Raw genomic sequence first — 13,640 nt, forward strand, 5'->3', positions numbered from 1 at the left:
TTACCTCACACGCAGTAATGCCCTGTATAACACATTATGCCACACGCAGTAATGCCCTGTATAATACATTATGCCACATGCAGTAATGCCCTTTATAATACATTATGCCACATGCATTAATGCCATGTATAATACATTGTGCCACACACAGTAATGTCCTTTATAATACATTATCCCCAGTTCAAATTACGCAACACAGTAGTCCCATATTCAGGTTATGACACACAGTAGTGCCCCTTTTGCCCAATGCCCAAATTAGTGCCCCTTATACACAATGCCCACAGTAGTAGTGCCCCTTCTGCAATGCCCACAGTAGTAGTGTCCCTTACACAAAGCCCACAGCAGTGGTGCCCCTTACACAAAGCCCCCGGTAGTGGTGCCCACAGTGGTTGTGCCCCCAGTAGTAATGCCCCCTATAGTAGTGTCCTTAGTAGTAATGTCCCCATTGGTAATGCCCCCTATAGTAGTGTCCCCAGTAGTAACGCCCCCAGTAGTAGTGCCCCCAGTGGTAATGCCCCCAGTGGTAATGCCTCCTATAGTAGTGCCCCCAGTAGTAATGCCCCCTATAGGAGTGTCCCCAGTAGTAATGCCCCCATTAGTAGTACCCACAGTAGTAATGTCCCCTATAGTAGTGCCCCCTATAGTAATGTCCCTTATAGTAATGCCCCCATTAGTAGTGCCCCCTAGAGTAATGCCCCCAGTGCTAGTACTTAAAAAAAATACAATCAAAAATACAAACACAATACTTAATTTAAGCCCCGCTCCTGCGTCCTCTACTGTCCAGTCCGACCACGGATCTATGGGAAAGACGTCATGAGTGTTCTCTGCGGAAGCCGGAGCTCAGGAGTGAGCTCCGGCTTCCGCTGCGGGGACCGTGCCTGGTGCTCGCTGGTAACAAATCTCAGCGGGCGCCCTGCAAATGGAGCCTCCCTGTGGCGGCGGCTAGCGGGGGGGGGGTTATGGGAGGAGGTGCAGGGACTGGCCCAGCTTTTTTTCTTTTCTCTGGGGTCTTTTCTTTTTTAATGGGGCCTTTTTTTTCTGAGGACTCGGAGCACCCTTTAGGGGCCGGCGCTCCCGGCGACGGCCCTGTTAGCCCGCCCCTAGAACCGTCCCTGCCGCAACCTTAGTACATTCCGGCCCAAATGAGCAAAACTGACAGAGGGGCTGCTGGTGCTGATGATCCCAGCCCCAAACTGCTTTTGACTTACAGGCAGAGACGTGTCTTTGAGTGAGGAGCAAGGTGCAGCTGCAATCATCAGCACCAACAGCCCCTCTGTCAGATCTGTGCACTGGTACATGCTGTACCTTCCTTTTACTGGTCCCTCCCACCCCCAGCTCCAACTGGCACCCACCTCATCAGTCAGCCCGGGGGCCTCTCTCATCCCAGATGGCTGACTGTCTGATTCAGACTTTACACTCACTGTCAGCTGGCCCCCTTAGCTCCACCCACCTTGTCGATCAGCACGGCCACTTAGCCCCGCAGGATGTCTGCGTTGTCAGCCTGGCCTCAATACTTTAGTAAGCCGCCTATCATTTAACGCAGTCCCGGCCGGCAGCAAAAAGTCAGCGGCTGACAGGCAGCCCCACAAGCACATCGGCCCACCAGGAATCTTCCTGCTGACTTCAACGGCCAATGCGCCCCTGATCACAAGCAATGGTCTCTCTTTCTCTGCAGGTCTCAATCTGCTCCCAGAGAAAGCCAGACTATTGAAAGTGACCCAACTTTTATCAGCCTCTCACAGGTGGTCTGGCAATCAAGGTTGCTTAATTAGCTGTCTGGAAAGGGGGCCTGAACTGCACACCCTAGCTCTTTCTAATGGGATGTGCTACCTAGCTGAGACTTAATATTACAACATAGAAAAAAGAGAAACCAGATGCACCATACAAACAATAATAATTATGCATAATATGCAAGGTTTTTGGCATAAATTAGGCCAAAATTATGAGCTTACCCACCATCGTCAAGGTAACCTCATCGGGTAAGTCCCTAACACTATGGGGTTCCCCATAGTGTTAGGGAATCTGTGCAGGTGCATGACTCATTCTGCACTTGCACTCATGCATGTAGACTGGCAACAGACTGTCAGTGATTGACAGTCTGCTGCCGTTTGTGGATGTGGAGGGGGCCCTCAGTCTTTCCCAGGTTTTCTTCATATCTACTCGGTGAAGTGAGAGATCTACATGGACTTCAAGAATCTTGTCCCTCACCTGTTTTTCAGAAGTAGTTATAGCAAGGAGCAGCTGCTCCATAGCAATAGCAGGTTTCAGCAGGAGGGGTAGCATCAACGGGGGAATCTTGCTGAGGTGGAGTTTCTGGTGGAAAAAAACATTGGGCCTGAAAAGGAGAGTTGCAAGCAAATTTCTCCAATTGAGCAGCTGCAGCTTGTGAATGCCTGCCCATCATTGAGGAGAATATGGGATAATTGAAATGCAGAAGAGATTAGAGAATGGAGAGATAATACATGTAAATGGCAGCCAGCAATCAGTAACTTGAAGCAGTCCACCACACTCCCAGAAACCAATGTTCCCCAGGAGAGAATAGAGAGCAAGCAGCAGGATATGTGAGAGAGCAGAATACAAGCAGCTTTCAAGTCCCAGACAAAGCAAAGAGGAAGTTCAGCTGCTTATATAACCCATCTGCACAGCAGGAGAGTAGAGCCAATCCAAAATGGTGGTCAGTGGGACCCTAGCATAGGAAGACAGCCAGCCACCCCAGCAGGGTCCAACTGAGGAGGCTTTCGGTAGAGGGACCTAGATGCAGGCCACAGGACACCCGAAGAGAGACCTACCAGGTGATTCCTGGAAGCTTGGCATCTCCCAGTCAGCACAGGGCCGCATGCTGACCTCTAGAGCAGGCCGCGACTCCCACGAGTAGCCGGAGATACATGGCAGGGGTCCAACATGGGAGTAAACAGATGCATTTTCTTCAGTATGTAAAGCAATGTGTCCGGTCAGCGATCCAGCTGTAACCAGTATCCAACAATCAGATGAAAAATATAAAAGAAAATGCTATTTTTGAAAAAAAAGTGGCAACTTTCAGATGACAGCTGGGGTATAGCAGTAGGGGTCCATGACAGCTGGTGGTGGTAGAAGTAGCAGGGACACCGATGTGACAGCTGGGGATAGTAGGAACAACACAGAGGAAAGCTGGGGTGCAGCAGTAGGGGCACATAACAGCTGGCGGTGGTAGATGTAGCAGGGGCATCGATGAGAGCTAGCAGGTAGTAGAAGTAGGGACACAGATGACAGCCAGGCATGGACACAGATGACAGCTGGGGGGATGGGTAGTAGTAGGGACACAGATATGGGCTAGAATAAGTCAAGTGGTACACAGGATGACAGTGGAGTACACTGGGAGGCAGTCGGTGCAGCTTTCCTGAAAGACAGGATATGTTGTCCTGCATCAGGCTGGAGTCTCTAAAGTCTTATAGGGGGCTGTTGCAGGATGCAAACACATGCCTCACTCAGACTCTCTAGCTCACATCGCACCTTCCCTGAGTTTAATTCCGGAGAGCTCAGATCCAACACATTCCAAGTGGTAATACTCTTTTCCCCAAGCGTTGTAGCTATACATGGTCTGGGAGAGTGGACTGACTGTGCACAGCCCATGTGGCATATCATTTACTGATACAATACTGGTCCTATAGGCTCCACTTCCTGGAAGGTATGGAAGCCCAGTATAATGAATACTGCTTCAGTAAATGACTGACCGACGCCACATGAGCCATACATAGCCAACCTCAGTCTCCCAGACTATGTACACCACCGAAAAAGCTAGAAAGTAGTCGACCCAAAACATTCCAGGGTTTTAAGGCCTGGGGGTCACATGCCACCCAGCCCAGTCCACCCTTGCTTGTGTTGCAGTAATATCATTCCCAGTTTCTCAGTCACCAGCAATGATTCTATATTATGTGTTTTTCCTTCTGTTGTATAGAACTTGGACAGTAAGTGGGTGCATACTGAACATCCAGCTGCAGGTGGAAGCAACACTTAAACACAATAAATAAATGTGTGTCTGACTGATAACGAAATTGATCATATGATTTTTGGGCCTGTTTGATGCAGTCAGCGGATGACCATTGTCTATTTGTGTGTTTGATTAGTTGGCAAGTGCACTAACAGGTTCCTATGTGATTTGGTCAATTGGCCGAAGCACCTGACCAATATGGCTGCTCACAGGTGTGGTCAGATTAAATATTGATTAGGTATCTCACTCAGGCCGGTCGTTGGGAATATCAGCCAGTGAGTGTGGTCATCATTCCCATTCACAAAAAAGGTCATCATGATTAAATCAGAGGTGACCAATTTACTGTGGACCTGTAGATTCTGTCTTTACAACAATATGCACATTTGTGGATAGCAGGAAAATGTATATTGTGACCATCTAATTAATGAATTTAAATGTACTTTGTGAAACAGACTGTATACATGGGAGTTATACATGGCAGAATTGAGTACCACAGTACAGCTCTTGTAACCCTTTCCCATCCTCTGCCAGACCTGCCACTCCACAATCTGGAGGCAGCGATGGATGTGCCGACCAGCACTTTCAGTTAGACAGAACTGCAGGAGCACATCATCATCCTCTTCTGCTAGTAATGTAGTTTAATCCAGTGAACAAAAAGCCTGATTACTGACGATTATCCCTATTCTAGGAAACGCACCGAGTTTCTATCCCTTAGACTATTGCAGCTAATAGCTGAAGTGTGCGATGCTCCACAGAATGTGTGCAAAGCATATTTACAATGAATAGATGTTGCATCATCGGCAGCCTGTGCTAACCAGTGTGCTCATCACAGGCACATAGCACAGCAAATAAATCCCCCACACTCAGCAAATTCATGGAGTAGAATTTAAATGAAACAAGGAGACACATGGCGCTTTCTGGGATTAGAAACTGTCACCGGACACTGACCTAAGGTGAGGATAATTACTGATTATTAGAAATGTACAAGACTTGTTTCTGTCAGAGGAGAAATGTATTGCTGTGGCTCAGACTCTATACTTAGTGGCATATAGTCAACATGACATCATTTCCTATAATGTACTCCCTTTAACACAATGTTTAATAAAAGAATGATCTAATTTTACAGAGCACATTATTTGCTATCTTTATAGAATCTAATACAAACACATGGAAAGCTCGGGTGGGGGTGGGGGCTGCTTTTATTCCCGGCGTGAACGCATTGGCATCATGTTTGCCATCAGAATATGGGATGTGGCTCATGCATTGTCGGCTAATTAATGACATATGCTTTGGTGGGTGTGTGGTCTTTTGGCACAAGCGAATCTATCTTTATGCACTTTATGCTTTTTTCAGGCAGCCTTCCAAGCAGAAGAAAGATATCCAGACAGCCATCCGTAAAAACAAGGAGGCCAATGCCGTGCTGGCCAGACTGAATAGCGAACTTCAGCAACAGCTAAAGGTGAACAGTGCGCTCACAGTCTCCTGTAAACCGAGAACTCTGCTGTTCTGTGTGTACGGATTACGCACACGCAACAGTTAATCAAAAATTAAGAAACAAATGTTTAATCAGTACGTGAAACACGCTAGCCAACATTATCCGTATAAAGTAAGAAGTCATCACAATGCTGTTTCCAAGTATCATTAGTATGACAGTAATAAATTATTATAGAGCGTTAATTACGCCAGTATACATGTAGAAAATCATATAGGACAGCTCTCTTGGTAAGAGCTGTCCTTTCCGAACGAGGGATTTCCGCGTCTATGACCCAGAAGTCCCTCTGGCGTCCTTTTGCGCATGCACAGAAGGACGCGCACGCCGATAACTCTCACATCACTCTGCAATTAGAAACCCATATGCTTCTATAGGGTAATGCCATCTAAAGATGGCATTACCCATTGTATCCAAGCCATTCTGGGGCTTGGTGCATATGAGAAATGCGGTCAAATCCCCAAAACCAGCATTTTCGGGGGTTTGACCGCATTTCCTGCTTTGCTGCACCCGCCCCCATAGTATGTGGTGCGAAAAACAGTGAAACACTGACAATATACATTACTTTGGGTGCTGTATATAACCGTCAAGGAATTCTCCATGCTCTATTGTACATATTACACTGACTGAAGGGTTTAGATTAACTAGTGCATTTAAGTTATGAACCTGCCATGAAATTATATCAAGCTCTATTTAGGAATGTAGGCATCTGGGAATTGCCATTTACATAACACTATGGGGTATATTTACTAAAGTGCGTGTTTTTAGAAGTGGAGATGTTGCCCATAGCAACCAATCAGAGTCTACTTAACATTTATCTAGCACCTTCTAGAAGATAATAGCTAGAATCTGACTGGTTGCTATGGGCAACATCTCCACTTCTAAAAACCTGCACTTTAGTAAATATACCCCTATGAGACCATTTGCCAAATATTAATTCAAAAAGCAGCATGTAGGGGTATTTTTCTTGAACAGAAGTATTTTATTTGTATATGGTCCGTAAATTGTAGCTTAAAGATCTAACAGTTACAGTTTCAGTGAGGCAAACATGATGTTAAAATAGATGGATCCACACATATGAATGTAGAATAAATACAGACATGTACAGTGTGAGATTGTCTTCTCTCTTGTCAGGAAGTCCATCAGGAGAGGATTGCCTTGGAAACTCAGCTGGAGCAACACCGCCCTCTTACTGTGTTATGACATTCAGCCTACTGGAAGAAGTGACAGCAATACTTTCCATGCAAGGATATTTAACTGTGCATCTGTCTATTAACCTGTTTATATTGTTATATTCATGGTGCTGAAGCCAGTCGAGCTTGGAATGAGATAGTTTGTTTTCCCTTTTACCTATTTTACAAAGAAGCAAAAAATATTGAATATTTTAAATGAAAGTCGCTTGATACCTCCAGTAAGTATTTGGAGTTCAATCTGAATTGCTGCAGTCTCCATTACTGTGTTAAGTACACTGAAGGGCTATTGCAGCCTGCACTTATTTTATGTTTTCATGTATTCAGGGACCAAAGTCATTGTTCCCACTTTTGTGAACTTATGTTTCTGATTCATTCTCAGTATGCTCCTTCACCCCAGCTCACTCTTGGGGGCATATTTACTAAAGTGCGGGTTTACAGAAGTGGAGGTGTTGCCCATAGCAGCCAATCAGATTCTATTATCTTTTAATTAGTGCCTTCTAGAGCAGGGGTGGGGAACCTTTTTTTTTGCCAAGGGCCATTTTGATATATGTAACATTATACGCGGGCCTGGTGCAGGCCACGCCCCATCCGTGTGATGTCACACAGGGGCGGGACCACAATCGCCGGTGATTACAGCAATGCCGGAGCATCCTGAGGATGCTGCGGGAGCTGTAAGGGCAGCAGTGTGATGGTCTGAAGCATCCTAAGGATGCTCCAGGCAGCACTGCTGCATCGATTTTGGCTGCAGGGTGCTATTCTAGGCACGCTGCTAGCCAAATGAGGCTCCAAAGGCCAGACCAAATGATTCTGGGGACCTTATATGGCCTCCGGGCCTGAGGTTCCCCACCCCTGTTCTAGAAGATAATAGCTAGAATCTGATTGGTTGCTGTTTAGTAAATATACCCCATGGTATTTTTTTTTCCATGTTCTGTGTTTCTGCAAGCAGATCGTCAAACACCTTAAACTGTGACTATGTCCATGTTGTACAAGTTATTACCTGTACTGATAAGAGCACTGTTTTGAATTAAGTAATTAGCAACATGGAGGTTTGTCCTACATTTCTAATATATGGAAAGAAATCTGTTTAATGAAGAAGTGCACATGTAAAATATCTTCCATATAATGGCCGGGATGTACTAAAGGGGAAAATGCGTTAAAACCCCCGTGTCGGGGGTTTTACAGCATTTTCCATATGTACTAAGCACTGCGAATTCGCCTTTAGGTGGCGTTACCCAATATAGGCCTATGGGCTTTTTTTCGGGACGCATACCCTGAGAGGAATCCAATCGGATCCCTCCCATCACCCCCACCCTGTGGCCGGCGTCCGTCTGCGCATGCACAGAAGGATGCCAGATGGACTTCTGGGTGTTACACCCAGAAATCCCTCTGTCCGGGGGCATCGCAAAGGACAGCTCTTATCGGGAGAGCTGTTCTTTGTGATGTAAATCTAATTTCTAGGTACAGATTACTGTGGTGTGTACCCGGAGAGAGGCAGGATGTAACGCATCACAGAAGCAATGCATAGTACGTCCCTCCCCATATATGTCATTTCACTTTCTTATAATGGGCTTATGACCAGTAATGCATACTCCAGCTTTTACTGTGGACAATAAATTAATACCACACCCCAGCGCTCAATAAAAAAACATCTGTAGTTAAATTAAGCCTGCAGCAGTATATGAAAAGGGGTCAGCTGCACTCCCACAACAAATATACAAAAAAGGATGAAAACCGCGCTGGCATATAGTAGTATAAATTCTGTATTTAATATATCAAATAGTTGCATAAAATTTTAAGCATCAATTACCATAAACCTTTCTTTTAAAAGTACACTGATAAACACAATATACTACAATTAAATGAATTGGCTAATAAAATTCAAAGCGCTTGGAAAACATAGTATTTTCTGTAATTATGAAGGATATTGTGCCCCAAAGTGCTGTTAGAAGCCAGTTAGTATAGTAGCATAATAGTAAATGATAGCTCCATCCAGGAGTAAGTATCAGTACCTGCTTATTTAGTTACAAGTGTCCAAAGCTCATATATGTAGATGTAAGCTTGAAAAAGTCCCAGGATAGGGACAAAACGCATTGCTGCCCTTGTGTTGTGCCCCTGAAGCCAGCCAAGGATTGTCCTGCTTGCATCCAATATACTCCACCACGGAGATCTCCTTTAGCTGCGGCCTCACTTTAAAAATGTTGCTGGTGGCATAATGTTGGAACTGCTGATTGCTTTGCAAGAGCCGTGTCCTATTATACCCTCGTGGAGTTCCTGCGGTGAGCTGTACAGCCGCGGTCAGATCCAATGCGGCCAGCATGCTGTTATACTCTTGCTATCCTCGACCACACTGAGGGCTAGCACGGCTGGAACACCGACAGGCATTCTCCCTGCTGCTACATCGAAGCACAGATCTAAACAGCGTGGATTGCATCTGTATATTGACTTTGGAGACTTGTAACTAAATAAGCAGTTACTGATACTTAGGGCTCGATCCAATTAGGTGCGAATTGCAAGTAACGAGTTTGTTTCTTTAAACTCGCACACATCACCGCGAAGCACACTTCCGAGAATTCTCCAAGCCAATTAAAAATGCCTATTCGCAGCGGAGGGGTGCAAATTGACTGCCAAATGAGATTTGCGCAAAATGCATGAAAATGTGGGGACACCATCCTGGACACCCCAAAATGGATGATTTCGTTAGCAGGACCGTATAGAAGGCTGTTTGTGGGCATTAGGAAGGTAATGTAGGTTTTTAAATGGTGTCAAATAGCTTTTTTTTTTAAATGCAAGAAAATTATAAAAAACAAACTTTTTTCGTTTAATCTCAAACTAATTAAACGAAAAATGCAAGAAAACAGTAGGAAAAAGGGCGATATTGGGGTACTTTGAGGGCACTAACTAAAAAATTATTGTAATTAACTTTGTGGTGCCTAAACTAATGAAAAAGTTGATTTTGGGGTAATTTGAGGACATTGGCCCTGATTCAGAGCCGGACGCTCTGACCAGAGCGCTCGCTCTGAATCAGGGCCCTCCTCCATTAATATGGAGCGTCCTCCTGGACGCTCGTATAGCTGTGGGTCACCACCCACAGCATATAAGAGCGTGCAACAAGATGGTCGCGATGGTCTTGACCATCGCGACCATCGGACTTGCGAGTGAAACCCTGTGGTCGGGTTTCTCAACCGCAAGGCCAGTGGTGATGTCAGTGGGGCCGGCTTCAGACGGTAGGCGTTCCCATGGGAACGCCTCCGTCTGGCAGGCACGCCCACCAAAGGGGGCGTGCTGTCAATCAACATCGACAGCACGCCCCCTTTGGTGCGAGACCCGGAGTGATGGGAAGTCCTTCGCTCGCCGGGTCTCGCGCATGCGCACGACGGAGCTCAGTGGGGACCATCGACCCACTTGCGAGCGTACTGCCGCTCGCGAGTGGGTCTGAATGACCCCCATTTTTTTTTTACCTAAAAAAATGACATGTAATTATTGGACTAAATAAGCTAATTAGAAACTTCCAATTGCCTAATTGGTCATTTGAGGGGGTGTCCAAGGGGTTCAGCACAGTGTCCTCACATTTTAATCTTAAAATAAAGATTTTCCTTTCCATCTCTCACCCTCAGGGAGGTGCGAGTGGAAAGTTGCGAATTCAGTCTGACTGATCTGTGCGAGTTGCTAATTGGATTGCAAAATGAATTCGCTATGCAATTCGAAGTGAAAATAGCAACTTGCACCTCGCATCCCGCAATTCGCACCTAATAGGATTGACCCCTTCTCCTGGATGGAACTATCATTTGCTATTATGCTACTGTATTAACTGGCTTCTTACAGCACTTTGGGACACAATATCCTTCATAATTACAGAAGGTATTATGTTTTACAAGCGCTTTTAATTTTATTAGCCAATTCATTTAGTTGTAGTATATTGTGTCTATCAGTGTACTTTTAAAAGAAAGGTTTATGGTAATTTGTTGGTTATAATTTTATTCTCAATTATTTGATATATTAAATAGAGAATTTGTACTACTATATATATGCCAGCTCAGTTTTCATCCTTTTTTGTTTACTGTGGACAATGCCAGATACCAGGTCCAAAAAGTGTTAGTGACATCACGGAACGATGCTACCAGTGAGCGCCAGAGTTAGAGCAAAGATCTGTTTGAGAAGAGACAATTTTTTTCTATAGTAACAGTTCAATTTAGTATATTATTGATTGTTTCATCTGAGGTTTGGCTGTGCTTATCAGTCACTAAAGCTCAGATCCTAATGCTGGGTACACACTGTTAAGTGTGTATAGTTTACCAAATTGGCCGCATGTTTAATCAGCCGCCTGATAAGTTTGGCCAGAACTGGGCATTCAAATTTGACTACAATAAAAATAAATTTCAACCAATGATTTTAATATTTTTAGGTAATATAATAAAAGCAATGATAAAATCTAAAAGTTATATTTTAGGATGAAAAATTGTTTTTTTTTTTCAATTTATTAATAAAAACAGAATAACAATAAATTTAATCATTTTAAATCCGTTTATTGTATTGCTTCTCTTTTCTAGTATCCATATATTCCTGTGCAACTGTCTATAGAAATGAATTGACTAATAGGCAGAAATTTCCATAGACAGTAACCAGGGTCATTGGAATGATTTTATGTTGGGGGAGACGGCATTGCTATAAAACACAGCCCCTGGCCTTTTGCGGCAGCCGCTCCACAGTGGCACCTTTCAAATGTCTGGGGGAAGGCAAGACGCCCCTTATTCCGGCGCCTATGACAGGAACGTAAACAATACCTGCTGGCTATTAAACAAAAAAAAACATTATTTTGTAGAAAATATTTGAGTCATGATGTTTTATTATAACTTGTCTTCAGTTTAGAACCCCTTCGGGTGGAAATCATCCATCCATAATTGGCAGCTGCTAGTATTATACCAATACACATCATTGATGTTGCTGTGAGTATATCATGTGAGCAGGGACGTGCAGTCAGGGTAGGCAGAGCCTCCCCTGTCATACTCCTGAGATTTGATGTAAAAATTCTTAGAATAATACAAAGAAGATATTTATAACCCATAAACATCTTCTTTGTTTATTGTAATCGTTTTTATAGCTCACACTCACCAGCTTTGTGGAGCTCCCTGGGACTGCAGGGAGACGAAAGATGAGGCAGCAACAGCTCAGCCTCGCTTCTGTATAGTCAGACACAGCTTGCAGAGCTGGGGGCGTGCCACACCACAGGCAGTAAGCTGCACAGAAAGAGAGCTAATACGGGCTCTGAGTATGGGGGGTGTGCAATAAAGCACTGATGGACACTGGATGTGTCATGTGACCAGGAAGTGCACTGCAGTGTTTAAAGATGGAGCTCAGTCAGCAGCAGCAGCAAGAGAAGACACAGTGATGCAGGTAGGAAAATCAATGGACACTGAAGCTTAGTGTAGTGAGGGGAGAGTTACAGTGAGTAGGATGTGAGACAGGGTCCCAGCACTCAGACGCATCTCCATGTGTGCCTCCCCAGCTGTTGACCTCACCGCACTTCACTGCATGTGAGTCATCCTGGGACTGATGAATTAGTGGTTAGGCACTAGCGTATGTCTTGAGCTTAGGCACCAGCAGCATATGGGTCAGGCTTACATCAGGCATCTGTACACCCAGATATACTTACACCCAACCAGGTCATATAAGCACAGGAAAAGTTTGTTAACATTTGTTTTGATAGTGAAAAATGCATTCCCTATTAAGTTTGATTTAAATATTAAAAAAAAACCTCTATAATACAGCAGGTGTAATCATCTTTCTCACATACATATGAAAGTAGCAAAAAAAATATGCAGACAAAATCATATAATAAATGCATGATCTTTGAAGAAAGCATCTATGTGCTTCAGAGGTAATTTGCAGTCATGCAGTCAACTTTTATCACCAGCACTGTATATTTGCACCAGACCTCAAGCATCCACATTTGATATAGTTACTGACCATCATACTGTATATGCAGCACTGCACGCCTCTTACCACCCAAATTCTGTCTTTACAAGCAACAGGAGGTGCAAGTGTTAGATCTGCATACAGACTTAGGCATTGTGTTGACTGGTCCTTTAACCATAATCACATGTTAAATTGTGCAAGTTGTTGTAGTATATACATATATTTGTATTTAAACTTTTTACTCTGCTTTAGCTCAAGATAGTATTTACTAAATGGTAAATTGTGACTGTGCAGCAATTTGCACAATTATAGTGTAATAAATTCAATTGGGAAACATTTATCTATATGTATGTGCATTGAGAACATTTATCGGCAAGTGTCAGTGCCTACTGCCTACCATTTATTGGCAAAGTGTCAGTGCCTATTGTCTATCATTTATTGGCAAAGTGGCTGTGCCTACTGCCGTTGTTTCTAGTCATACTCCTTTCAGACATAAAACCCCGGCATTAACCCGGCTCGGAACTTTGTATACTGAACATGGGTTGAAGCCGGGGGTTTAGAACTTACCCACTTTCACACCTGGGTGATGGTCCCGGGTTATTCCCGGGTCATAACTCTACACCCAGGCCCCGGGTCTTCCATCAAGTCTTTTTAGGCATTACCTGGGTTATGCCTTTCAGACATAAACCGGGGCACTCACATGAGTGGCAAATCCCAGGAATAACCCTGGTCGATTGCAGGGTCATGGACCTGGGACTCCAACCAAGTAGTTTCTGTTCAGACATAGCCAAGACCCGGATCAATGTGCGCGCACAGGAAAAGAAAACGGGGTTTTGGCGTATGTCTGAAAGGGGTATTTGTACCTGCTCCATATATTTATGCACGTTTCATGCATGTACCAGCACTTGATACAACAGAGTGTGCCGCATACCCCTACATGACCCAAGGATCCATCTAATATTCAGAGAGCCAACCAACACCAAAGATAATTGACAGAGGTTCCAATTGTAGTGTGTTGAATGGCAGAACACTGGTCATTGCAGTGAATGGTGGGGGTTTCTCTCCTGAGACTAGTATC

At 44.4% G+C, this 13,640-nt stretch overlaps 1 protein-coding gene across 1 annotated transcript in view; it reads left to right on the forward strand.

Moving 5' to 3' along the window:
* Positions 1-8,392, forward strand: part of REPS2 (RALBP1 associated Eps domain containing 2) — a 222,393-nt gene extending 214,001 nt beyond the window's left edge. The window contains exons 19-20 of the mRNA XM_088449558.1: positions 5,321-5,426; positions 6,591-8,392. Coding sequence (XP_088305684.1) covers positions 5,321-5,426; positions 6,591-6,659 — 175 coding nt within the window. The 3' untranslated portion in view covers positions 6,660-8,392. The remainder of the gene's footprint in view (positions 1-5,320; positions 5,427-6,590) is intronic.
* Positions 8,393-13,640: the final 5,248 nt, after the last annotated feature.

Source organism: Taudactylus pleione, unplaced genomic scaffold (genome assembly GCF_031769625.1).
Source record: "Taudactylus pleione unplaced genomic scaffold, aTauple2 ptg000487l, whole genome shotgun sequence".
Classification (NCBI taxonomy): domain Eukaryota; kingdom Metazoa; phylum Chordata; class Amphibia; order Anura; family Myobatrachidae; genus Taudactylus; species Taudactylus pleione.